This window comes from Lampris incognitus, chromosome 16 (assembly GCF_029633865.1).
Source record: "Lampris incognitus isolate fLamInc1 chromosome 16, fLamInc1.hap2, whole genome shotgun sequence".
Classification (NCBI taxonomy): domain Eukaryota; kingdom Metazoa; phylum Chordata; class Actinopteri; order Lampriformes; family Lampridae; genus Lampris; species Lampris incognitus.
Genome location: NC_079226.1, coordinates 216,167 through 243,122, shown reverse-complemented (window position 1 = coordinate 243,122; position 26,956 = coordinate 216,167). Strand labels below are relative to the sequence as shown.

General features: G+C 43.2%; 1 protein-coding gene and 4 non-coding genes across 5 annotated transcripts; all 5 read right to left on the bottom strand.

Moving 5' to 3' along the window:
- Nucleotides 1–3,606: 3,606 nt before the first annotated feature.
- dkc1 (dyskeratosis congenita 1, dyskerin) lies at nucleotides 3,607–25,604 on the bottom strand. Its single transcript, XM_056295601.1, has 15 exons — nucleotides 25,587–25,604; nucleotides 24,697–24,749; nucleotides 24,402–24,488; nucleotides 22,203–22,294; nucleotides 21,296–21,480; nucleotides 20,894–20,958; nucleotides 18,081–18,207; nucleotides 17,811–17,941; nucleotides 15,646–15,789; nucleotides 15,244–15,364; nucleotides 14,761–14,879; nucleotides 14,462–14,565; nucleotides 13,635–13,695; nucleotides 10,415–10,570; nucleotides 3,607–3,972 (listed from the first exon to the last, which is right to left on the bottom strand). Exons 1-15 carry the CDS (start codon nucleotides 25,600–25,602, stop codon nucleotides 3,901–3,903), a joined length of 1,533 nt encoding a protein of 510 aa, XP_056151576.1. The 5' UTR covers nucleotides 25,603–25,604; the 3' UTR covers nucleotides 3,607–3,900.
- On the bottom strand, nucleotides 15,045–15,121 carry LOC130126934 (small nucleolar RNA SNORD83). The gene has a single exon (XR_008811781.1). It is a non-coding gene; the product is annotated as a small nucleolar RNA SNORD83 (small nucleolar RNA).
- On the bottom strand, nucleotides 17,511–17,643 carry LOC130126940 (small nucleolar RNA SNORA36 family). The gene has a single exon (XR_008811787.1). It is a non-coding gene; the product is annotated as a small nucleolar RNA SNORA36 family (small nucleolar RNA).
- LOC130126933 (small nucleolar RNA SNORD83) lies at nucleotides 22,009–22,086 on the bottom strand. Its single transcript, XR_008811780.1, has one exon. It is a non-coding gene; the product is annotated as a small nucleolar RNA SNORD83 (small nucleolar RNA).
- LOC130126941 (small nucleolar RNA SNORD17) lies at nucleotides 23,827–24,040 on the bottom strand. Its single transcript, XR_008811788.1, has one exon. It is a non-coding gene; the product is annotated as a small nucleolar RNA SNORD17 (small nucleolar RNA).
- Nucleotides 25,605–26,956: the final 1,352 nt, after the last annotated feature.

The following is a 26,956-nucleotide window of genomic DNA, read 5'->3' as shown; positions in this document are numbered from 1 at the left end:
AAGATCCAGGGCCATCAGTTCAAGTTGCTGTTACATAGAACTGTCACATTTGGGGACGAATGCTTTCTTTAAAGGGGGGGGGGGCAATGTAGCATATCAGGATTTGGTAACCTAGCAACGAATGGGGGTGGGCTTTTGGGGGGTGGTTTTTGGACGGGAGTCGAGAGGAAGTGGGTTTTTTTCATGTTTTGGTCTGCATGGCGAGCAGCTAATAAGTCGTGGGTGTAATAAAAAAGGGTAATAAAACCCACCGATTGACCTGACATCGTGTCTCTGGGCCTCATTATGGATCGAAACCCTTCAATATGTGGTAAGGAATGAACATGCAATCATCCAGTCCTGAAATAAAAAAAAGCCTTTTTTAAACTGACATTTCAGAAAAAATTTTTTTGTTTTACGTTGGGGCCAATACAGCATCCTCTCTCTCCAGAGCGGGAGAGAAATCAGCAGGTCTTTCGGTTTAGGCGCTAAATAAGTCTTATGAGGAAAACCTTGTACCGATCTCATACATGACCTCAAACCCTGGGCTTCTTATTTTGGATGTTAGACTTAATTTCAGTACAACTTCTCTTCATAAGAATATAGTATATTGCCATTCTATCTGTAGTTTAGTTTACAGACAAGAATAGCACATTTGTTTTAAAGTCCACCATTTTCCCCCCCACCAATACAGCACCGAGGTCAGCTCAGTTGATTTCCAACAAGGGATCATGCCAAGAGGACTTTTGTCGAGGGACACTAAGCAGTACCAATTGCCTCTTTGTAAGTTATTGTGTGCTCACAATATGTGTTTACCGTAGTGCAATAAAGCTATAATAAATACTATAGCTCATGTAGAAGGCGCAATCTAAAAGGGATTGGAGACTGCAAGGTGGTGACAGGGGAGAACGTAGCTAGGCAGCATCGGATGGTGGTCTGCAGAATGACTGGAGACCAAGAGGAAGCGAGTGAAGGCAGAGCCGAAGACGAAATGGTGGAAGTTGAAGAAGGAAGACTGTTGTGTGGAATTCAGGCAGGAGTTAAGACAGGCACTGGGTGGTAGTGAAGAGTTTCCGGATGGCTGGGCAACCACTGCAGACATAGTGAGGGAGACAGCTAGGAGGGTACTTGGTGTATCATCAGGACCGAGGAAAGAAGACAAGCAGACTTGGTGGTGCAATGAGGAAGTACAGCAAATTATACAGAGGAAGAGGTTGGCAACGAAGAAGTGGGATAGTCAGAGATGAAGAAAGTAGACAAGTGTACAAGGAGACACAGTGTAAAGCGAAGAGAGGTGGCAAAGGAAAAGGCGTATGGTGAGTTGTATGACAGGTTAGACATTAAGGAAGGAGAAAAGGACTTGTACCAATTGGCTAGACAGAGGGACCGAGCTGCAAAGGATGTGCAGCAAGTTAGGGCGATCAAGGATAGAGATGGAAATGTGCCGACAAGTGAGGAGAGTGTGCTGAGAAGGTGGAAGGAGTACTTTGAGGGCCTGATGAAGAAAATGAGAGAGAGAGAAGGTTGGATGATGTAGGGATAGCGAATCAGGAAGTGCAGTGGATTATCAAGGAGGAAGCGAGGGCAGCTATGAAGAGGATGAAGAGTGGAAAGGCAGCTGGTCCTGATGACATACCTGTGGAGGCATGGAGATGTTTAGGAGAGATGGCAGTGGGGTTTTTAACTAGATTGTTTAACACAATCTTGGAAAGTGAGAGGATGCCTGAGGAGTGCAGAAGAAGCATACTGGTACCGATTTTCAAGAACAAGGGTGATGTGCAGAACTGTAACAACTACAGAGATATAAAGTTGATCAGCCACAGCATGAAGATATGGGAAAGAGTAATAGAAGCTAGGTTAAGAGGAGAGGTGATCAGTGAGCAGCAGTATGGTTTCATGCCATGAAAGAGCACCACAGATGCGATGTTTGCTTTGAGAATGTTGATGGAGAAGTATAGAGAAGGCCAGAAAGAGTTGCATTGTGTCTTTGTAGATTTAGAGAAAGCATACGACAGGGTGCCAAGAGAGGAGGTGTGGTATTGTATGAGGAAGTGAGGAGTTGCAGAGAAGTATGTAGGAGTGGTGCAGGATACGTATTCACCACCTCACCACTGTCACAGTGTGACAGTGGTGAGGTGTGGTTGGAATGACAGATGGGTTCAAGGTGGAGGTGGGATTACATCAAGGATCAGCTCTGAGTCCTTTCTTGTTTGTAATGGTGATGGACAGGTTGACGGGCAAGATCAGGCAGGAGTTTCCATGGACGCTGATGTTCGCGGACGACATTGTGATCTGTAGCAAGAGTAGGGTGCAGGTTGAGGAGAGCCTGAAGAGGTGGAGGTATGCACTGGAGAGAAGAGGAATGAAAGTCAGTAGGAGCAAGACAAAATACCTATGCGTGAATGAGAGGGAGGACAGTGGAATGGTGAGGATGCAAGGAGTGGAGGTGACAAAGGCATATGAGTTTAAATACTTGGGGTCAACTGTCCAAAGTAACGGGAAGTGCAGAAGAGAGGTGAAGAAGAGAGTGCAGGCAGGGTGGAGAAGAGTGTCAGGAGTGATTTGCGACAGAGGGTACCAGCAAGAGTTAAAGGGAAGGTTTACAAGATGGTTGCGAGACCAGCTGGTATATGGTTTGGAGACAGTGGCACTGACGAAAAGACAGGAGGCAGAGCTGGAGGCGGCAGAGTTGAAGATGCTAAGATTTTAATTGGGAGTGATGGAGGAGGACAGGATTAGGAACGATTATATTAGAGGGACTGCTCAAGTTGGATGGTTTGGAGACAAAGCAAGAGAGGCAAGACTGAGATGACTTGGACATGTGTGGAGGAGAGATGCTGGGTATATTGGGAGAAGGATGCAGAATATGGAGCTGCCAGGGAAGAGGAAAAGAGAAAGGCCAAAGAGGTTTATGGATGTGGTGAGGGACGACATATAGGTGGCTGGTGTGATAGAGGAAGATGCAGAAGACAGGAAGAAATGGAAACAGATGATCTGCTGTGGCGACCCCTAACTGGAACAGCCGAAAGTAGTAGTAATAGTGCAATAAATCTCATTGTAGCTTGCCACTTGTCTAGCCTAATGCTTAGCATTAGCAAAGGCTCATTAAATTCATCTGAACGTTAGCTGTACCCAATATCAAACTTTTGGATTGCCTCATCTCCAGGGTTTCAAATATCTCGCCCCTACTAATTTCAAGTGAGAAGGGAACCTCATGAGGGGTAGAAGTTAATGAGGGGAATAAAATGTGATAAGTAGGAATACTGGTTACACTTGAAAGGGTTAAGAGGTGCTAGAAAATAAGTGAGAATTTGAGCAGAGAAGTCACATTACAGGCTCGAGCCAGTCTGTGTGAAGGCAGACAGTACAGGAGCCATAACATATATCGTCATACATCTCCTAGGTTCACATCAGTACCTGGTGTAGACAGCTGCTAAATGTTTTATCTCATGAGGGGTATAAGTTCATATGAGGGGAATAAAATGTGGTAAGCAGATACCGCGTCCTGTTGCTTTGTGGCTCACCGTGAGAGTCGATTCTAACTGTCGACAAATACCAAGGATTTTACTCAGCTCCTCCCACCTAAGGAGAAACTCAACTGTATAACTGCAATTCAACAAATGGTAAGAAAACAAATAGTTTATTTTTCAAATTACAAATGTAGGCTACATGGCCATATACAGCTAGGAAAAAAACTCATTATAAAAACAAAAATAATTGTCCAAACGAAACGCCATCATTCCCCCTTCCCGCCAAAAAGCGGTATGCTTATTACAGTTACGGCCCAGGATGCGTTGAAAGTCACTGCATGGTGTCCGAGAACCACACCCTGCTCATGTTGACTGATTAGAGCGATGGGTGGACCATAGCATCTGGGCAAGTCCTTTTAATGTCCATTTTTTAACGGGCTGAGCAGAACTATCATTCTGAGCCACCATCTTCTTCTTTCTGCTTCTTTTTCTTCTTCTTCTTCTTCTTGGCACTTTCCCCCACCTTCAGGGAAAACAAAGACAAAGTTCAGCCCTAAAAGTTTCTTAGAGGAGTCACAAGCACGTGAATTTTAGATTAACCCAGCAAGAATTTCATAACTCGGGAATTTCAACAACCCATTCCGACCACAAATTTGGTCCAACATCCCCATTTCACTGATAAGGAAAACATGAATTAGAATAAATAAAAGGTATGATTTGAGACTGACCTAAAAAAACTTTTGACTATTAAGGCACAAAAAACAACGCCGAGCTGACCATGCTACTCTTGGACAGGTTGGCAGCATTGTCATGTGTGATTACTTAAAATACTGTATAGCGTTTCACATGATTACTTCTTTACTTGACATTTATATATTTGGTAGCTTACAAAACTGTGAGTTTGTATTAGTGTAAGTTGTGTCACCTGTGAGCGACTGTCGCTCAAACTTGCTGTCGCTTCAATTCCTACTGGTCACTGATAATGGCTACTACAGAAAATGTTTTACTGATTGTGCCTTTGAATCTACATTAGGTGATTTTCTGACTGCTAGATTTGTCTGATGGTAGTGTAGATTAAAAAAACACAACTAAGCCGCTCCACACCCCTCCCCTTGCTACGGTTGTCAAAGTGGAACAACAACATGCCTGGGATCCATCTTTTTTGAAGTGGATGTTTGCTAGCGAAAAACTTTGCACTTGTGTTGTCCCCTTAGGGTAAAACCTCAGCTTTTTATGGGTATGCTCATAAACACTCAGCATATGCATCAGCTTTTGGTTTCATTAGTTTAATTTGTCGTTGAGTTGTGGCCAATTCTATGTTATGCTGCAGTCACACCAGAATTGGTATGGCTGGCTTTCTGGTTTGTGACTGCAGAATTTTAGTTAGGGGCACATATGAGGCTTGTGGCTTGACGGGGTACAGCCATAGACAGAAGTGAAATCTCGCCGGGCGTATTTTGTTGCTATGGCGCTAGCTAGCCTCCTGAGAGACGAGGTGGCAAATTCAGAAGCAGCCCACGAAGGCTATTTTCACAGCGTCTAAACCAGGGGTGTCAAACTCCAGGCCTCGAGGGCTGCAGTGTCTGCAGGTATTTGTTGCAACCGTGCACTACACCACCTGATTTAACTAATTAGCTCACCTCCTGGATCAAGGAGGGAAAGGAACTAGTTTAATCAAGTGGTGTAGTGCATGGTTGGAACAAATACCTGCAGACACTGCAGCCCTCGAAGCCTGGAGTTTGACACCCTTGGTCTAAGCTGATATCTAATTTTAATGGCCTTGATGATTTTGAAACTCAACTGCAACTTTACCATATAGGCCTGGGTTTTGTTAGTGCACATAAGAAATATGCCTTTCAAGCTGACAGTCAATTTTGATGCTTTTATTGGAAAGCTGTAGTTCAACAGAATCTGTGTTCAAAGTACAAAAAAAAAAAAAAATCTATTAGCCACTAGTAAATGGACTGCGTTTATATAGTGCTTTTCTAGTCTTCTGACTACTCAAAACATTTTACAACACGCTTCACATTCACCCATTCTCACACGCACACGGATGGCTTAGGCTGCCATGCAAGGCACCAACCTGCTCATCAGTAGCGGTAGTGGTTAAGTGTCTTGTTCAAGGACACTTTTGACATGCTCTCTGGAGGAGCCGGGGATCGAACCAGTGACCTTCCAATTACTAGAAGACCCACTCTACCTCGTAACCCACGCTGTCCAAGTACTTGAATTTCAATACATTCCTTTGTGTTGATTCTATATGATGTTTACAGTTAATGTTTACAGTTAAATATCCAATACAAGCTCCATTCAGTCTTAAGGGAAAAAAAGCAATTAACATCATAGCGAACTGGGCAATTAAAAAAATAAATAAATAAGGAGCAAAAATAATCCAGTGATATATATATATATATATAAAGATAGATGTAGGATTTTTTTTTTAAATTCATAGCACTACAAGCCTGTTTTGTGCGTCACACATTCATCAGCTGCCAAGTTGGCGATACCACAGGAAAAAAAAAAAAAACAGTGAATAAATGCTGTATTGCCTCGCACCACACCCCTAATTGCGGTACACAACAACCAATGGGAGGGTAGGAAACATTTGAAAAGTAACATCAGGGACATTACAACCAACGAGGGAGGAGCTGGGGCTCGATTTGGAAAAAGTCAGGGCTTAAAGGGGCGGGGGCACTGTTGGAATAGCTTTTAAAATATAACAAAATAAAATAACATCCATTGGGGTACGTCATCTAGCGGAGTGGGTCTGGAGCACAGCCGAAAGAGCAGACAGACAAAACATAAAAATACCACATCCAATAACGGCCATCACATGTATATCATCCAATGGGGGGATAATAAAGACAATGGCTTATTTGTAATTGCAAAGCAGATTTTATTTTTCAGTGTCTACAGCTGGTGGGCAATTCATTTCTACTGTTCAGGGTGGACATAGGCTTGCAAATGAAACAGTTCTCTGCTAGACACAGATTGCGTCTTTTGTTGTCAGGTGAATATGCATTGCTCTTTGTGAGGGCTTTCCATGAAATAGAGTAACTAATGTCCTTGTCCACCAATGACCAAATGTGGCGGCTTAAGGCCGTTGCATGTTCACGTCTGACGCTACTCATATGGGCGTTAAACCGCATTTTAAAAGGGTCCTCTGTTAGTCCAACGTCAAGTGTCCACATCGCAGTTGTCTTCTCTTGTCACCGGTGCCTGGTAGATGACTCCCTCTGTCTGGCATTTTCCTTCAAAAGGACACGATGCCTTAACACGGCAGTTACAGTTGGTGGCGTCTGGCTGTGGTGAGGGGGTGTGTGTCTTGGCCATGATGCTTGTGTTGTGGGATGAAATAACCTGCTGAACATCTGGCCTGCAGCTGTAGCTCATTTTGACTGTGTTCCTGTTGAATATTTTTCTCAATAGATGGTCTGGGGTAAAGCACTCATCCAAAAGTTCGAAAAATAGCTTTCCAATATTAGAGGCCACACGGTGTCGCTGTAGGAGGATTATACCAGGTGATGTTACGCTTTCTGCTGTGGTTTTTTGCTGTTGTTGCTGGCTGTCGCTAGCTGATGGTGGATTGTACTAAAGCCTGAAATTATATCCACATGTTTGTAAGGCTTCCTGGTATGGGGGGCTGCTTCATTAAAGATGGCTTCGCTGGATGATTAACATGAGAGTCTTTTGTTTATGCTCGCTGGGATATTTTTCCAGATGGAGGGTGGATGATTGCTTTCTCTGTGGATGTATTGCGGTGTGTTATTGGGCTTCATGTACAGCCTGTATGTACCATTTCTAAGGACTAATGAGATGTCAAGGACGTCAACGTGGTTTTGTTTGCTGCGATTGAAATTTTTAGCCCAATTGTTTGAGAATTTACTGCACATTTTCTTTTTTATTCTCTCGACTTCTCTTGCCGGTTTATTATTCCATACCGCCCCCTCCCCCCATTGGATGATATACATGTGATGACCATTATTGATATGGTATTTTTGTTTTGCCTGTCTGCTCTTTGGGCTGTGCTCCAGACCCACTCCACTATATATCATTAAGTACCCCATTGGATGCCATTTTATTTTGTTATATTTTAAAAGTATGCTATTCCAACAGTGCCCCCGCCCCTTTAAGCCCTGACTTTTTAAAATCGAGCTCCAGCTCCTTCCTCGTTGGTTGTAATGTCCCTGATGGTATTTTTCAAATGTTTCCTACCCTCCCATTGGTTGCTGTGCACCGCAACTAGGGGTGTGGTGCGAGGCAACATAGCATTTATTCAGTTTTTTTCTTTGTGGTATAGTCAACTTGGCAGCTGATGAATGCGCAACACACGAAACAGGCTTGTTCTGCTATGATCTTTTTTTTTTGCCTACATCTATCTTATTAATATTCCGCTCCTCATTTGTTGAGCACTTTCATCAACGGTTTCCGAAAAAAAAAAAAAAGGGAAACCCCCCGCTACATATATATAATATATATATATGTGTTGAGCACTTCCCCTACCATTGAGTGTTTCACTTTATATATATACAAAAGTTTTGGGACACCTGGCCATTACACCTACAGGAGCTTTTATGACATCTCATTCTAAATCCATAGGGATTAATATGGAGTTGGTCTTCCTTTGCAGCTATAACAGCTTCCACTCTTCTGGGAAGGCTCTCCACAAGATTTTGGGGTGTGTCTGTGGGAATTTTTGCCCATTCATCCAGAAGAGCATTTGTGAGGCCAGGCACTGATGTTGGATGAGACGACCTGGCTCGCACTCTCCGTTCTAGGTCATCCCAAAGGTGTTCGATGGGGTTGAGGTCAGGGCTCTGTTTAGGCCAGTCAAGTTCTTCCAGACCAAACTCACCTAACCATGTCTTAATGGACCTTGCTTTGTGCACTGGGGCACAGGCATGCTGGAACAGAAAAGGGCCTTCCCCAAACTGTTCTCACAAAGTTGGAAGCATAGAATTGTCCAAAATGTCTTGGTATGCTGAAGCATTAAGATTTCCCTTCACTGGAACTAAGGGGCCTAGCCCAACCCCTGAAAAACAACCCCGTACCATTATCCCTACACTGTCTCCAAGTAGCTGCTCGCATCCAGTTTAAGACTCTGGTGCTAGCCTACAGGGCAGTGAAAGGAACAGCTCCTTCCTATCTCCAGGCCATGGTCAAGCCCTACACCCCCCACCCGACCACTTCGCTCTGCTGCCTCGGGACGCCTGGTTGCCCCGTCGCTCAGAGGCCCCTGCTGCTGATCAACCCGGTCACGGCCCTTTTCTGTCCTGGCCCCAGAGTGGTGGAATGAACTCCCCACTGATGTCAGGACAGCAGAGTCGCTGCTCATCTTTCGGCTCAGGTTGAAAACTCACCTCTTCAAGAACTACTACCCTGTTACTTGTTCTTAGCACTTATTGTATTCACTCATTAAAAAAAAAAAATCCTTGCACTTTTACTTTAGCACTGGTTTTGCTCTTAAATGCTTGTTTAGATGCACTTATGACTTCTGATGACTAGTAGTTCTCCCGATTTCCTACGTTAAATGCACTTACTGTAAGTCGCTTTGGATAAAAGCATTGGCTAAATGACTGTAACGTAATCCACCAAACTGTACAGTTGGCACAATGCAGTCAGGCAGGTAACATTCTCCTGGCATCCGCCAAACCCAGACTTGTCCATCAGACTGCCAGACAGAGAAGCGTGATTCGTCACTCCACAGAACACATTTCCACTGCTCCAGAGTCCTCCATCCGACGCTTGGCATTGTGCTTGGTGATGTAATGCAGCTGCTCGGCCATGGAAACCCATTCCATGACAGTCCCGGCGCAGTTTTTGTGCTGATGTTAATGCCAGAGGAAGTTCGGAACCCTGCATTTATTGAGTCAACAGAACGTTGGCGACTTTTACACACTATGTGCCTCAGCACTCGTTGACCCCGCTGTGTGACTTTATGTGGTCTGCCACTTCGTGGCTGAGTTGCTGTTGTTCCTAAACGCTTCCACTTTTCAATAATATCACTTACAGTTGACCGTGGAATATCTAGCAGGGATGAAATTTCACCAACTGACTTATTGCAAAGGTGGCATCCTGTGACAGTACCATGCTTGAATTCACTGAGCTCTTCAGAACGACCCATTCTTTCACAAAGGTTTGTAAATGCAGACTGCATGACTAGCTGCTTGATTTTTATACATCTGTGGAAATGGGTCTGAACAAAACACCTGAATTCAATGATTAAGAGGTGTGTCCCAATATATAAATCAAAATGAAGGCAATTGAAAGTGGTACATTGGTTGAAGTCAGCATCTTCCAAAGAATCTATGTACACAAGGTTTACCTCTACGACGAACAAAAGTTACTGGCCAAAACCTATTACTGGTTGTAGTGCCACAATATGGCTATAATTGATATAGATTGTGACCGAACTAGTGGGTCAGACTGTATTCTGAGATCTAGATACCTTTAGGACAGAATCAAAGAGGATAGAATCAGTTCATCTGGATACCATGTTTATTGACAAATAGGTTTGTCAATAAATATGGTATCCAGATGAACCGATTCTACCGTCTTTGATTATTGTACCTGGATCATTGAGCATCCTAAATTGCGTGTGGGTCCCAGCGCATGGAGTGCTTGGGCTCCTTTTCTAGCTGTAGCGCCAGTCTTCTCCAAAATGACAAGTTTGTCTGGCTAGCTTTTGGAAGTATCATTTGAAAGGATTAAGACTACCGTTTCCCAGTGTTGGTCTTCCAAGTACCCTGGTTATTCATTTTTCCAGGAAGTTCACTACATTCATCTGTCAGGTATTTCAACCTCCAATTAGGGAGGTTTTAAACCTGGCATTACAGGTGACTGTAATTTGTCTGGTAAAAAAGAAAACCAGCGGGGTTGGGGGGTAAACGAGGACAAAGACTGGGAAGCACTGGATTAAAACTTTATCTAAATCTGGACAAGTGTGTGAGATGTCCAAGTCTTACCTCTGTTTCAGGTTCTTCAACCTCCTCCTGTGTTGTCTCTTCCAGTTTTTCTCTCTCTTTTCTTTTCTTCTTCTTTTCCTTCTTGACCTCCTCAGATGGAGTTGAAGGTGCAGTGGTCGCGCCATCATTGTCACTGTCAATTGCCTCCCTCTTCCTCTGCAAGAAGTTTGTTAGTCAGATGGGCCGAATCAAACCAGTGTAATAACCAAATAGTCCTTAACGCCTGTCCTTAACCCTCACTTAGTTCGCAACTTAATCTTCGTTTATCAATACACAAGCTACATGGCTACACTGGGCCCAGTTCATTAGTGAATTTCATGACTTCATTGGGTAAAATACAAATGTTCAGTCCAGTAGATTTATGGTGTTTAAATACACCGATGAGCCAAAACGTTAAAAACCACCTGCCTAATACTGTGTAGGTTCCCTTCGTGCCGCTAAAACAGTTCTGATCCATCAAGCCATAGACTCCACAGGACCTCTGAAGGTGTCCCCTGGTATCTGGCACCAAGACGTTAGCAGCAGATCCCTTAAGTCCTGTAAGTTGTGAGTTGGGGCCTCCATGGATTGGACTTGTTTTTCCAGCACATCCCAGATGCTCGATCAGACTCAAGTCTTGGGAATTCAGAGGCCAAGGCAACACCTTGAACTCTTTGTCATGTTACTCAAACCACACCTGAACAATTTTTGCAGTGTGGTAGGAAGCATTATCCTGCTGAAAGAGGCCACTGCTATCAAGGAATGTCGCTGCCATGAAGGGGTGTACTTGGTCTGTAACAATGTTTAGGTAGGTGGTACGTGTCAAAGTAACATCCACATGAATGCCAGGACCCAAGGTTTCCTAGCAGAACATTGGCCAGTGCATCACACTGTCTCCGCCGGCTTGCCTTCTTCTCATAGTGCATCCTGGTGCCATCTCTTCCCAAAGTAAACAACACACATGCACCCGGCTGTCCAAATGATGTCAAAGAAAATGTGAATCATTAGACCAGGCCACCTTCTTCCATTGCTCTATGGTCTAGTTCTGGTGCCCACTGTAGGTGCTTTTGCCGGTGGACAGGAGTCATCATGGGCACTCGACCGGTGTGCAGCTATGCAACCCCATACACAGCAAGCTGCGATGCACTGTGTTCTGAAACCTGTCTGTCACAGCCAGCATCAACTTTTTCAGCAATTTGTGCTACAGTAGCTCTTGTGGGAATGGACCACACAGGCTATCCTTCACTCCTCACACACTTCAGTGAGCCTTGGGTACCCATGATCCTGTCGCTGGTTCACCGATTATCCTTCCTTGGACCACTTTTGGTAGGTACTGACTACTGCATACCGGGAACACCCCACAAGACCTTCCGTTTTGGAGATGCTGACCCAGTCGTCTACCATCACATTTTGGCGGTTGTCAGTCATTCGGATCCTTACACTTGGCCAATTTTCCTACTTCCAGTACTTCAACCCTAAGAACTGACTGTTCACCCAACACAGAGATCACCGGTTTGAATCCCTGTGTTACCTCTGGCTTGGTCAAGTGTCCCTACAGACATAGTTGGCCATGTCTGTGGGTGGGAAGCTGGGTATGTGTCCTGATCGCTGCACTAGCACCTCCTCTGGTCGGTCGGCGCGTCTGTTTGGGGGGTGGGGGCGGGATCCTCCCACATGCTACGTCCCCCTGGTGAAACTCCTCAGTCAGGTGAAAAGAAGCAGCTGGCGAGTCCACATGTATCGGAGGAGGTATGCGGTAGTCTGCAGCCCTCCCCGGATCGGAAGAGGGGTGGGGCAGTGACCGGGATGGCTTGGCAGAGTGGGGTAATTGATCAAGTACAATTGGAGAAAAAGAAAAGAAAAGGGGGGGGGGTCAAAAGAACTGACTTTTCACTTGCTGCCTGTTAGAGCCCACACATTGACAGGTCCCGTTGTAACAAGAAAATCAATGCTCTTCGTTTACCTGTCAGTGGTTTTGATGTTTTGGCTGATCGGTGCATGTCCCGGGAAGCATATCAGCTTTTAAGGACAGGATTACTTTTTAAAAAAAACTAGACCTCTAGTAAAAAAAAAAGAAAAGAAAAAAAGGCATAATTTAGAACCATACAAAGACCTCACAGATGTTGATTGTTTTGTTAAAATTGAAAAATGGCAATTAACTTTAAATAATAAAAAAAATGGCTGAATCCTCTCACTGAACTTCAGTCCAATGGGGGAAATCAATACTCTGAAACCATGATATATCTCACTTTCAAAAACAGGAAGCACAGGGCAGTAATCACTATGTTCATTTACTCTGTTAATTCAAAATATGTTTTAAACAGGAACTACTTTTTACGGTTGACAGTACATCCCAACTATCTTTAAACTTCTACACTTGAGAGCAGGAAGTCCTGTAGCCTGGCAGTTCTGTAGCATTAACTACATCAGTGTACTTCTGGAGTAAACGTATTTGAGGAAAAGCAAAATAAAGTAATTTTAACTCGAAAGAAAGCATGTTTCAAACATGTTTGACTATACTGTGAATTTATATTTTCAAAAAGATATGCTATAGCTCATGAAGCTTTAATGATTCTCCCACTGGACTGTGCTGAAGTCCAGTCAGGAGATTCAATCAAGTTAGGTTTCTCATTACCAAAAGTCATTAGGTTTTTGACTGTACAATTCTAAAATTATGTCCAACAACATTAATGAAGCCTGGGATGGTGACAGGCATGGGCACATGTCCATGAATACTGGGATGGAGGAGGAGGAGGAAGAAGAAAGGGGGGGGGGTCTTGGGGGAGGGCAGTGTATCCCTAAAGAACAATTTGCCACTACTCTGACTAGAAAATGTGGCCTGACTGATGGGCAACTTTCCTTTTGTACACTTCCCCCAGGAATCCAACGCAAGCATGAACCTTTGCTGGCCTCATGCTGTAAAAATAAACAAGACTGGGTTAAAACCTAGTATATGGCTGGACCGTGCCTACATTTATTTAATGGCTGTTTTTGCACAACTACATTAATAAAGCGGCTGTTTTGACATTGGTTCAGTAAACAGCTGATGATGTAACAGAGAAGTGCTCATGCTGAATTAATTTTGAAAAAGCAACGGCGAACGGGGAGGGTCCAACTCAGCCATCCGACCAGTGGTGAAACTCTACTCACGATTAACCGCATGTGTAGAGCTGGCCCCACTATTGCAGTCCAGCCCTACACATGTCCTTGTCTAGAGTTAAATAGAAATACTACAGCATACCTTTCCTGAAGGTGTGTCACATGACTCAGTCTGGGCCGACTCCTTTGATACCTTGGAGACACTGGTGTGGTGGAAAACAAGCTAGGATTATTTTCTACATGAGCAAATTGCTTCATTAAAACAATTCAAATGAATTTGAAAGAGCAGATATGCTTAATAAATTTGACCAAATGCTTCCTTTAAATTCAAATATGCACTGCTAAGTAGTCAAGTTTATCATTAGACAAACCAGAATCATTACACAAACTAGTCCAGTTTTACGGCGAGTCTCTGTAAATCTGGTCTGGATACTTCATGTGTAACTATCAGTTATATCTGTACCAAGCCCAAAACAGACATCAAAACAGGTCTGTTGTGGTCAACTACTTTCCTGATGACAGCCGAGCATCTAATTTCTAATAAGTGGGAATCATTAGGCTAACAGGTTAGTTGTAAGCCTGTTTTAACTGTTCTCAGGTCAGCAGGCAGCACTTCAGACTGCAGGCCACACTAAAGCTGAGAGCTGAGACTTTTTATAGCAGACTGACTCCCTCAAAGAGCACCAAACAGCCCAATAAGAGATAACTGTCTGCCACCTGGCTCTCTATCATATCCATCTTTTCCAGGTCCGGATACTACGCAGCTCATGAAAAAAACAAAACAACCCCCCCATTAGAACCAGTGAATGAATTCCTCTGTCTACTTCATGCTCATGGCACTAAACTGATTTGTATTTATTTATTTCATTTACAACCAGGTGTTCATGTCAAATACAGTCATGCCAACATGGCCAAGCATGGCTATGGCCTCAGCTAGCAAAAAAAGTGTGGTTAGGATATGGTGTGTACCTGTAGTCAATGTACTCATTCTTCCAGTCTGCTGGGGTGCTGCCATTGGGTTTACCATGTTTGTCCAGAAGACCTTTCTGAATCATCATTTTCTTTTGGCTGGCCTTTTGAATAATATAAAAAAATCAGTTTATAAATATTTACCTTGGATTAACAAAGATATCAACAGAGAATTGTTCAGTTATCAATTTGACAGTCTTGAAGTTTGTTTCAGTCCCTTCTCCCCAAAAACAGACCAAATGAAATTCAATCTAAGACTAATGGTGCTGAGAAAACATCAACAGCATCAGAGTTCTAACCTTGGGTCCCAGACCCCATTTCCGAGGATATGTGTCTCGCTCCATGATGACCCTCTTAATTTTGGCTACCAGACCATGGTCACATGTGGAGATTACAGCAGTGGTCATCAGGGCAACAGCTGCGCAAGAATGAAAATAACATTCGGGCTCAAATATTACACTTCAGATATAGCAAGTGGGCTGGTTATGATCCAACATTTCCATGATAGAACTTATTCATAAATCAAAATTAATCTTCTTAGTCAATTAAATTCTTCAATGCCAAGACAAATCTTATTTAAAGAAGCCATCAGACAAGGGTGATAGATACCAGGTCAACATGGCAGAGTGCTACTGCAGTCCATTTAGATCATCCTATGGCTTCATTTTGACAAAATCACCAGTTCAGTTGTCATCTATATGCATACAACTCAAGCAACTTCAACAATCCAAGTTGTGCATCTCCAATGTTAGAACCTCAATGATTGATGGTCTATTACTTACCTATACAGATCGCTTCGCCCTTGGTCGTTATGACAACAATATCCTGATTAACTTCAATTCCGTCCTCATACCTCAGGAGACCAGGGAGCATAATTTTTGCCCCATAGCAGATAGCATTCACCTTGAAGAGAAAGCTACTGATCAAAAAACCAACTCCCTTTCCCACATGACTTATATCTATGGTAAAATTGGGTGTTAGGGTTCATCTAGTTTGTTTTTTCAACATCATGTTCACACTTCCAAAACTTCTGATGAACAGACTTAAGCAGCAGGTAAAAGTTTTTTATGCCAATTTGTGGTTTGGGGGAAACAAAGAAAATTTAAATTCAGCATTTTCTCTTTCAGTGGCACCACTTTGACTCTACTGTTTTAGCTGCTCAGAACTGTTTAAGGTGGACTCACTGCGCTGTCTTTCATAACCAGCCTCTTGTAGGAGACCAGCAGCTTCTCAAGTGGGAAGATAACTCTCCTCAGGTAAGACTCGTCTTTGTTGTGGTCAAACTGCCACTGGGCATCCAGTACGTCATGCATGGTCACCATGTTGTCCTGGGGAAACAGCAGCACAAACCAAGAGCATAGTCAGAATTTAGTTTGATTGAAGGACATACATTTTATATTTTGTCATTCAACATACAATTCTATTGTGAAGGTGACACGCCAGACTCACGACTCAACATGTATTCAGGTGTCAACGTACAGACAATGTAGCACACTAAACAGTAAAACAGTAAAGTGTGCATGTCGTCTTAGTGCAATTCGTGTGAGTGCACAACAGGTAATAATAACTTTATATAGCACTTTTCTAAAACAATGTTACAAAGACCTTTACAAAGACAAAACCAGACAAGGCCAAATAAAACTAAAAACAGTATGAAGAAACATTTGTAAAAGCTTTCATAAAAAAGCCAAGTTTTAAGACGAGATTTAAAAGAAGCTACAGACTCGTCTTAGTTCAACAGGAAGCGGTCCATAGTGCGGGGGCTCTAACAGCAAAATCTGGCCCCTAGGGAAAACTGATCCACTCTGTGCATAACTGTAGTCCACTGACTTCTGGTTTCTACTGCACCGGTCATACCAGTTTCCTGTTTGTTGCCGTGTGCTGTTGACAGTGGCATATTTTTGGCGATGCCCGCAAGATTTACCATGGATAAATGTCAACGACATACACAGAACTGTCACCTACCAGCAAACGGGTGAAAAGACGCAGTTGTGGACATAACTTGATATGTACAACTTGAAACTTTTCACTCGTTTGCTGGTAGGTGCAGGTGAACGTTTGTCGACAATTCTGTGCGTGTAGTTGACATTTATGAATGGTAAATCTTGCAGGCATCGCCAAAAATATGCCACTGTCAACAGCACACGCCAACAACAGGAAACTGGTATTACTGCTGAAGTAGAAACCGCAAATCAGTGGACTACAGTTATGCACAGAGCCGACTGGGGAACCCTGGTCTAGACTTTTAAATGTCAATATACATTCAAAACAAAAGATGGCGCCAAATATAATAATGTGTAAAACGAGTGTTGCCTTCCTGACCGAAACGATCCAGCCTGTTTGCCCCCTGTCAGATTTGTTTCAAGACTGTTCTACAGCCTCACGTCACTTCAGTGGTTATGCAGTTGCTGACATTTTGATAAGCTATATGGTCGTTTTTTCACCATGAGATGGATGGCCCACTTTATATTAGAATGACCAATAGACTAGTTTATTCTAATTTCCATGGTATTTAAATACAAGTCACATTTACAAATGTGATTACATTTTATTAAATGTTACAATTTCATCTAAAACATTGAAAAAAAATGTTTTATTTTAATAGATGTTAAAAACAGCCTACCTTGTTTTATTTCAATGGGTTTTTATCAAAATGTTCAAATTAAATTATTTTCTTTATAAAGCCAAGATTTGGTCTTCAAGAAGTCCTTCAAAAAATGAGTCGGTGTGTGTGTGTGTGTGTATTATGTTCATGTCATTATGGTGTTTTAACGGTATGAGCTCTTCCTTTTCAATCATGAATTGTCAGTTTATGTCAAAATCTATCTTCCTAACCATTTTTTACCATGACTTAACATTCCTTTCAGGCAGATCTGGGAAAGACATGAAGTGATAAAGTAGAAGTTGTGCAGAGCACTAAAACATTGTTTAGCTTCCCCAAAAAGAGCTCGGGGTCCTTCCATTTTGCAGATGATATTTTTCACCTTGCCCACAAGACTTCAAAACTGCCCCCCCCCCCATACAACAGATAAGCTGCCCATGACTAGTAACATGTTGGGAAGAGTGTCATCCAATGCCATATGAAGGTGACACCAGAACAGGAACCTCTGTCCGCTTTGCTGTTCCAAAGTTCAATTACCAGACTGGGACAGAAACCCAGAGCTGAACTCAACACTTTGGATCTGTAGTCTCTGGAAATGTACAGGAAGAGACTAAACACAAGACTTTACCGAGCTGAAAGCTGAAGAAATTCCTCAAGGGTAAGCTAGTTGCCAGTCAAGTTAGTTTTACGTTGCCCTGCCAGTGGTACAACCTCTGATAAACCTGAACAGAGTGGATCCTGGTTTACCTTCTCCCCTAGAACTCCTGAGCGCACTCTCCTCAGCTCCTGCATCTGACCACCCACTCCCAGCAGAAGGCCCAGGTGGACACACAGCGTCCGGATGTACGTCCCTGCCTCACAGCTGACCCAGAAAATACCTGAAACACACATTCAGCATAAAAAAACCTTTCAATTCTAAACCCAGATGAAAACATAATCCTGATGCTTAAACTTCATTCCCCCTGTCTTTTATGAATTAAGATGGTATTTTCTGAAGAGAGATGCTCTTCTTCTTACCCAGCCTCTTCTCCGAGTCATATTCAATCAGCTTGCTTTCATAGATAGTTCGTACTCGTAACTGACGCTTCACGGCTGCAATGAGGGGCGGCCTCTGGAACAAGGCTCCGGTCAGGGTTTCTAAAGCCTGTAAGAGGAGAGACCATTAACACAACTACAGAGAAGGAATGAGTCACTTCACTCAGCACTGACCAAGGTGTAATGTTGACACTTGGGGTGCACCCCTGTATTGAAATAGACCAGTTAAGGTTTCTTTAGAGCAAATGTGACCCTTAAGTTTTTTTTGTGGCTGCCATGCCAAGTGCTCAGATTTTCTACTTGACAAAAAGGGAAAGAAGCCTTGTTGCCCCTTCTTAGCTCCTTCCATCAAGGAAACACGGGACCAACCTTGGCAGGGGGAAATAAGATTTCAGGCAATCTAACGCAAATTCAGTATTTGTACATCATATATGTATGTCATTGACGCCTCAAGGGTTTCCAATAAATTCCAGCGGACAATCAGTTAAGTTTGGACGCTAGCATGGTAGAGAAAGGACGGAAGTGTTTGTTAATGAACTGCTCGTGGCACAGAGTGAGGAGGGGGACCCATAGATATATACGAGGGTGAATCTTATAGAGATATGTATATATGAGGGGGAACTGTATAGATGTATATGAGGGGGACCCATATAGAGATATATATGAGGGGGAACCATACAGATATATATGAGGGGGAATTATCCATCCATCCATTTTCCGAACCGCTTATCCTTATGGGGATGCTGGAGCCTATCCCAGCAGTCATTGGGCAGCAGGCAGGGAGACATGAGACACCCTGGACAGGCTGCCAAACCATCACACAGGGCAGGCGCGCACGCACACACACCCCCAAGGACAATTTAGTACGGCCGACCTGACCTACATGTCTTTGGACTATGGGAGGAAACCGGAGCCCCCGGAGGAAACCCACAGACACGGGGAGAACATGCAAACTCCACACAGGACGACCCGGGACAACCCCCAAGGTTGGACTACCCCGGGGCTCGAACCCAGGACCTTCTCGCTGCAAGGCGACCACGCTAACCACTGCACCATTGTGCCGCCCATGAGGGGGAACCATATAGATATATATGAGGGGGACCCGTATAGATATACATGAGGGGGAACCATATAGATGACCATAAGCAGCTCCTGTTCTTTTCCTTATGTGTATTATTCAGACATTGATTTCAGGCTACAGAGCATGTCTTGTTGTTTCGTTCTGAAACCCAATCAGGCCACAATCATACAGATTTTAAATCGCCTTAAATTGATTAATTAAATGAGAAATAATAGATTACGTGTATTTTCTGTAGGCAATTTCTTTGTGAATTTGGTTAACAGCAATGTTAAAATCGGTCGACATCAGATTCATGACATTGCAAAGGAAAGATGTCCAATTGCCCAAACATATGCCCAAGGTACTTTTGAAGTCTCAATTTTCCCCCTGACCTCTGTGATGTTGTCAAGCAGGGCTGCACAATTAACTAAAAAAAAAAAAAAAAGTAAGAAAAGACAATCTTGATTAATTTTTAAAGTGATTATGAATCAGTAACAGCATCAATTCTGCAGCATTTGGACAACCCATGCATAAAATAGAGTGCCCACTTATTTGTGACCAATGACATTGTGCCATGCAAATACAAATACGCAACATGTAGAAGCAGAAGGCAGTCGAACGTGGAGCAAACGAAGGGAAGCTAAACTTTGGATAAGTCAACATTAATAGAGTCTCCATAAACATCTTCATTACCGGCAGCTGCTGCCTATTCCAATTCTCAGCCAATGCCCTATACAGCATCGGACAGGGTTACGGTTGGGTAGCACTTAAGTGAGGTTGCTATATACCAACTTGACTACCCATGTACTCATGTGAGGCATGAGAATCATGCAGACTCCCGGCTCACCCATTTTGTTGTGAAGAAGTTGATGTGAAAAGTCACACACCAGTAACAATTTTATTTTAGGTTTTTTTTTCTCCCAATCATATCCGGCCAATTACCCCACCCTTCTGAGCTGTCCCAGACGCTGCTCCACCCCCCCCCCCCCACGCTGACCCAGGGAGGGTTGCAGACTACCACGTCTCCTCCAATACATGTGGAGTCGCCAGCAGCTTCTTTTCATCTGACAGTGAGGAGTTTCACCAGGGGGACGTAGCGCGTTGGAGGATCACGCTACTCCCCCCAGTTCCCCTTCCCCCAAACAGGTACTGCGACCAACCAAAGGCGACGCTAGTGCAGCGACCAGGACACATACCCACATCCGGCTTCCCACCTGCAGACGTGGCCAACTGTGTCTGTAGGGACGCCCGTCCAAGCCAGAGGTAACACGACGATTTGAACCAGCGATTCCCATGTTGGTAGGCAACGGAATAGATCGCTACGCCACCCGGATGCCCCTACACTTTTCTTCTTTTTTTTTTTGTAAAACTTGTTTTTATTCTATAGCTGAGTTGCTATCATGCATACAAAGCATGTTAGGCAAGAGCTGTTTTATTTATATTTATTTTTTCAGGACTTGCGTCCAAGAGTTGTGATCTCACGTCATAATTTGAATTTAATTCCCATTTAATCCATGATCATAAGCGCTATCATCACGAGAGGACAAAGAAAAGTCAAAATGTGTGTAAAATTTTGTGTTTTTTTTTTTTTTACATATCTGGGTCAACCCGCAGCTTGGATTATGGACGGTTTTGTTGTCAAGACTGGAGACTTGGTTGCAGTGGCTACATTACCTGCAGTTGACATGGGTCTATTAAAACACGGAAACCATTAAGTTCTTCAGTGAAGACTTACCCTAGCAAGAGCATGTTCATTTTCAATTGCATTGTGCAGCCGTAAAATTCCCACATACTCTTTGCCTGTAAGACACAGCAGAAGAGTAGTAAGGAGGGGCCGTTAACATTTTTACTGTTCTGACAGCTGTCAGCTTGGTTCCAACTAACGTTCTCAAACCAGGGGTGGTTTCAGTGGACTTTGTTCAAAATTTGAAAAGCACTCTTCATTGGTACCGAGAGTTTGAAATATCCAATCTTTCAAAGTTTTGAAGTTGATTTACATCACTTGTTCATGCACTGACCCCAGCCCTGCATCCACACAAAAGTAGGTACAATTTTATGAACATTTAGCTGGTGCTCTAAATTTCTTTTATCGAATGAAATGTTATCCAATTTTCTCCAGGGTCTTATAAGCACCTACCAGCACTCTGCTGTGATTTGACCAGGCGTGTTGCTCTGTCCACACAGACTATCAGGCAGCCTGTGACCTTTGGGTCGAGGGTTCCACTGTGACCCGTCTTTTCCACTCTGAGAATCCGTCTGATCCAGGCCACCACTTCATGAGATGATGGGTTGGCTGGTTTATCCAGGTTGATGAAGCCAGACCTGAACAAGTGATCATGGCAACAACACAGGCAAGTCTACAAAAGATGTCAGAGTGCAGGAGAGCCCTCGATGTTGCTGACCAGACATATGTGATATTCAAGAAGACCTAGGGTACATTCATAAATCCACTCATAGAGGGAATAAACGACAACCATCACGTTTTAACATCTCATCTGTAGCCACAAAACTCTTCTGCCCTGGCACTGCAGTGACACGAAGGACAGTCTGTTAGCTTGACTAGTACTGCTTATGGAAACTACAGTCACCAGTTAGCAGCAGGCAATGCTGATTGTAGTTGGTTCTCAACTCCAGTTAACTGGACTTCTAATAAGTTATGACAGTTCGACATTAACATTTGCCCCCACATTCGAAAGAATGTTCACATTTCAGATAAAAAAAATGACAGCCGTAGTCTACATAAAAAAAATAAAAAATAAACGTTTTGCATTAGTGTTGTAACTTTTCCGTCCCCACAGACTGACAGGTATATAAAACAGGTTAGAGGTTCTCTACACGTGGGAGGACACAGGCCATCAGACATGGGTGATAGATACTGGTCATCTTTGCACATGGTGCTAATGCCATCTATTCAAGTCATCATGTGGCCTGCATATGATACATCAGTGATGGTTCATTTAATCTGACACGCGTGGTACTTAAAGCTAATATACAATTTTACTTCATGTTTAAGATGAGGCTGGAGAAGTTGTCCAGAGTATTACCTGACATAGTCTTGGATGCTCCTCTTCAGAGGATTGGAGCCATTGGGTAGGGGAGTGTAATGAGCCGTCCTGATATTAAGTTTATCAAAATTCTGTGGGGGAAGGGGTCATGTTATGAGAAAAAGCATTTCTCAATGAGGAAGAACTAGTTAGGTTGAGTCATCTTTAACAATGTGAGGTCAGCTTACATAGCAGAATAAGGCAGGGGTCTGCAACTGATGACACTCGTGCCCACTGTGGAACACAAGGCCAGTAACACAGGCACATGGAGCAATTAAACAGAAACTCTTTTTAATATACTTTTTTGATAACAACCCCCCCCCCCATGAAATTTAGCCTAATGGTGAACTAAACCAACAATTCCATTTAAAATAATAAATAATTTAGAAATGACTTGGTCTGACAGCAAGAGAGTGCACACAATAGACACGGTCTAATACTCCTCCCCCCTTCCGCTGATCTGCTGAGTAGCGTACTATTACAGCGGTAGTGACTACAGCTAGCTAGCTTTCTTTTTTTCTTTGTCAAGAAAAACTGATGATGACAGAAGCAATATTGTCTAATATTTGCCTCTTTCAGCCATCTGGGCCAAACGATGGATTTGGTTAAAGGACCGAGCTGCATGCACTCTGCTGTGAAAACGTGTGTCGAAATTCAAGTGTAAAGCATAATTTTGAAACTTGGCAGGAGAAAAACATCAAAGACAAGGCTGATAAAGCTGAATCAATCACAAGGACAGCGGCCCAGTATGTAAAGCAAAGCAACTTGTTAACAACCCTAAATGCCGCCCAAAACCAAGCTACAGAGGGCGGCTATGAAGTCCCACAGTGCATTGCTTAAAGCCATTCTCTGATGGAGAGACTATAAAGAGGCTTTCCTCAGCAGTTCGCAGGTCATATTTGATGGGTTACCAAACAAAGACACGATCATCAACAGGACCAAAGAAATGCCTGTTTCTGTGAGAACTGTATCAAGGCGCATTACAGACATGGCTAAAAATGCAAGGCACCAGCAAATTCCTGCCTTGAAAGATGCGTCGGTATTCAGCGTAGCTCCTGACGAGTGTCTGTAAACAACGTTCAAGGGTCACACTAAATCGGTAAGACTGAATTATTTTTTGTGCCCTAGATTAGAATTCATTCAGTTCTAGAATTCACACATTTGCACAAATAAAGTGTGTGTGTGTGTGTAGAGCGCAGATCTTTTGACATGCAGAATCTAGATGGGGAGACAAGCAGCAGCCGTAAATAAATAAATAAATGCTCATTATGACAATGAACTGGCACTCGGGTTTGCGAAAAAATTTTTTTTTAAACTTTGTGAAGTGGCATGGGACATCCAAAAGGTTGCTGACCCCTGATTTAAGGTACTGATCTTATTAAACATTGACAACAGGCTTTCATAATGTTAACTTAAGCTGAGGGTAATGTTTTTTTAACCAAAATTTGCTCTTCAATGCTCTCAATGTCATTTATCAGCTAACTGTTGAAAAGATTGTTAAAAAAAAGGGGGATTCTGTCCCTTAAAGCAAACAAACTTGTTTCTCAACCACGATTGCGTGTCGTTTTTTAAAATTTTACCAGTTAATTAAATTTTATTTCTGCTAGGGATGCCATGGTAGCATGTGATCAGACTGTTACACTCATCTTTGTTATTGCCAGGTCACAGACCTTGCTCCTAATAGCATGGCCCCAGCTAGCCAGCCCAGTAGAACACTGGGATAGCACCAAGGCCAGACCACTGGACCCCCCTCCCTGTTACCAGAACAGAAAACAGGGGGCTGCAAAGCCTGGGCCCAGCTGCACTCTGAGAATGGATAAACAAGTTCATCATTTCACATGGCTCTACCAGACAGCCTAGGTTAACACATTTGATGTCAGTGGACATCTGCTTTATTTCACTCTCGGTGGATGAAAAAGGATCAGCATCTCCAGAATCTCTGCTGCTGTAAACACTACAATAATCGAATTTTCTTTCAGTACTGTTCTTCTTCACTGAAATAAATTGTTAAGGACTCATCAAATTTGGATGTTGTCTGAAGCTACACTACAGGATAGTTAGTCAAGATACTGTATGTAAAAACTCGACATGGCTGTGCACGAAAAAGCATTAAAGTACTGAAATTATGTTCGAATACCAACCTGCCTAAGAAGTATCCAAATATGCAGGAAATTACTTAAAAACAATAAGGTTACTCACTTTAAGCAACAGCGGCCACTGAGAGGTGTCCAGGCAGGGCACTTTTGATTCTGGTTTGATGAAGAAATCGCCACTCTCTTGGATGTCCTGATAAAAAGCAAAGTCCCTTTAAGTACTAATCCGACTACATATCTTTTTTTTTTAAATCACGCAGGGGGTGACAAGATTCAGTCTTAATAAAAAGGTATGGCAAACAAAGAATATTCTAAAATAATCAATTGCATGCAAATGTCATGTACAGTTACAATCTCCATTGCCACGTATGACCTCAGCAGGTAAAGTCTTGGTGACATACCCCAACTTCATCTTCAGCAACTTTCTTTGCTTTTCTTTTCTTCTTCACTGCGACTGTTGAAAGATATTATAAAGTTGACATTTTCAGACACGTATCGTCTAGACGCAGTGCGAAAGATTCAACTACTGCTGCCATGTCCCACACCGGAAAGGACACACACGTGGTCATTCCACCAGCACGTGGTCGACTCCAGCTAGTTAGCATTATGCTGCTAAGGCTAACTAAGCAACGGGCCATTTGTGTAAATTTCATGTTGGGCCACGCATAATTGGATATGAGCTGTTGGCTGACGGACGAAGTCTATTACTAAATCATCTAATTTAGCAATATCTCGATAGCTAAAATAGCCCGACCACTTACCGCTAAACTAAAGTTTAACGCCGCGGCCTAAGACCACGTTGTGTGGTGGCTGTTATACAGCCAGACGTCCGTCTGTCTACTCGGGTTCTAACAGCAGCGCTCATACGTCAGTCAGCAGGAACGGATCATTACAAATCAAAAGACATAATTTGCCGAATCCCAGCGTGTGTCGGCCCTGTGATGGCCTGGCGGCCTGTCCAGGGTGTCTCCTCGCCTGCCGCCCAATGACTGTTGGGACAGGCTCCTGCATCCCCGCCACCCGGAGAGCAGGATACGCGGTTCGGATAACGCACGGACGGAAATCAGAAACCGGAGGACCGCAAGCAGCTTGAGCTTTACAATACATGCTGAATACCTGGCGCTCATGCTGCCCTTACACGCCAAGGAATTTGACTGAAAGTAGGCGAGTAGCTAGCTTTAACATAGGACAGTCCTCGATCACTCTAACTATTTTATAATGGCTAAGACATTCAATAAAATGAAGGCTTATCGAGACTTTAAAAGAACATAAGAGCTCATCGCTGCCTCACCCTCCGTGTCCGCCATCTCCGAGCACTAAAGATGGCGCCGGAGGAAGAGGAGTTGCTAAGTTAAAATGGGAGTTTCAGACGCGGTGGGCGTGGAACAGAAAAACTGTGCTGACTGGACTGAGTCAGTACCGCCTCCAGACGCAACTAAACGCACGTCCCACAGTGATGACGAACGGTACATAAGAGCGCTGATTGGTTAAGCCTTCCGTCGCTCCAGTTTTCTCATTCTTTATTGAACACATTTTCATGTACAAAGGTACGAGCAAAAGACATAGACAATAGAAAACAAAAATAAAAAGGAGACAAAATAAACAAAAAAGATGGCATTTGACAATGCCAGAGTCTGTGTTATATGCAGCACATTAAATTCCGTCGCTCCAGATTTTTCAATAACAACATTAATGAACTTACAAACATTGAAGAACAATCAAGAGCATAAATGCTAGGGGGTGAAAAATAGATACAATAAAATAAGTAAACAAAAGAAAAATAACCGTAATATACCCAGCAAGCTATCAATTCTGTCCCCACAACAAAAAGTCATTAAATAAAGTCATTGTTTTTACAGCCTTCTAGTTGTAACTTAAATATATTGTGTCCATGTAATGTTCCAAGTCCTTTGTGAAAACACTGTAAGGAGGAGTCCTTTTAGAAGACTTGCACCGATGAATGTGACATTTTGCCAGAAAGAGAATGAGGTTAATCACAAAGCAGCCCCCCCCCAAATCTTATCATGAGTATGAAAACCAAACAAAATATGTCGTAACGTGCATGGATCGGGTCGGACCCTTTAGTCGACTGGTTTACGTTGTCGCCTGCAGTAAGGGAGATACGGGTTCGCGTCCCGGCTGTGGCGACAGTTCTCGGGCTGCCCCCCTGAATTTGCTGCATTTATCTATAAAATAACTCAAAGTTGTCCAATTAGTGAGGGAAAGTTAGCAGGAATTTGACCAATCTGGCAAATAAAGTGTTACCAATAAATTTCTTCACCAATGTGTTCCTTAAGGTGTGTAGTAACATGTATTAAAATGTTGAAATTCAACTCCCGGGGGTAACCTCCGAAAAAATTGCTCAAAGTCAGGGTACCGATAACAGATTTTCGAAAATTGAAAAAAGCTTAAATTGGACTTAACTTACGTTTGAGGGGTCAAACTAGGAATTTGTCATGATTCTAAGTTGTTTGCAAGCATTTATTTTTCACCAAGACCCTGGTAGAAAAACATTCATATCCACTTTCCCACTCATCACCTCCCCCCCACCCCCACATGCCGTAGGGGGGAACCGGCATGTTGAAGCCATTTACATCCTTTTCTCTATTGATCACGGGCTGACTGAATATACTGCTTTCAACACCTGATACGTACGTATTC

What these genes read in the sequence shown, in the direction of transcription:
- dkc1 (XM_056295601.1), bottom strand. An exon ending in ATGAACATGCTCTTGCTAGG is followed by an intron (nt 18,208 to 20,893) that starts GTAAGTCTTCAC and finishes CTCCTCTTACAG; the next exon opens with GCTTTAGAAACCCTGACCGG. An exon ending in AATGGGGTCTGGGACCCAAG is followed by an intron (nt 14,566 to 14,760) that starts GTTAGAACTCTG and finishes ATTATTCAAAAG; the next exon opens with GCCAGCCAAAAGAAAATGAT.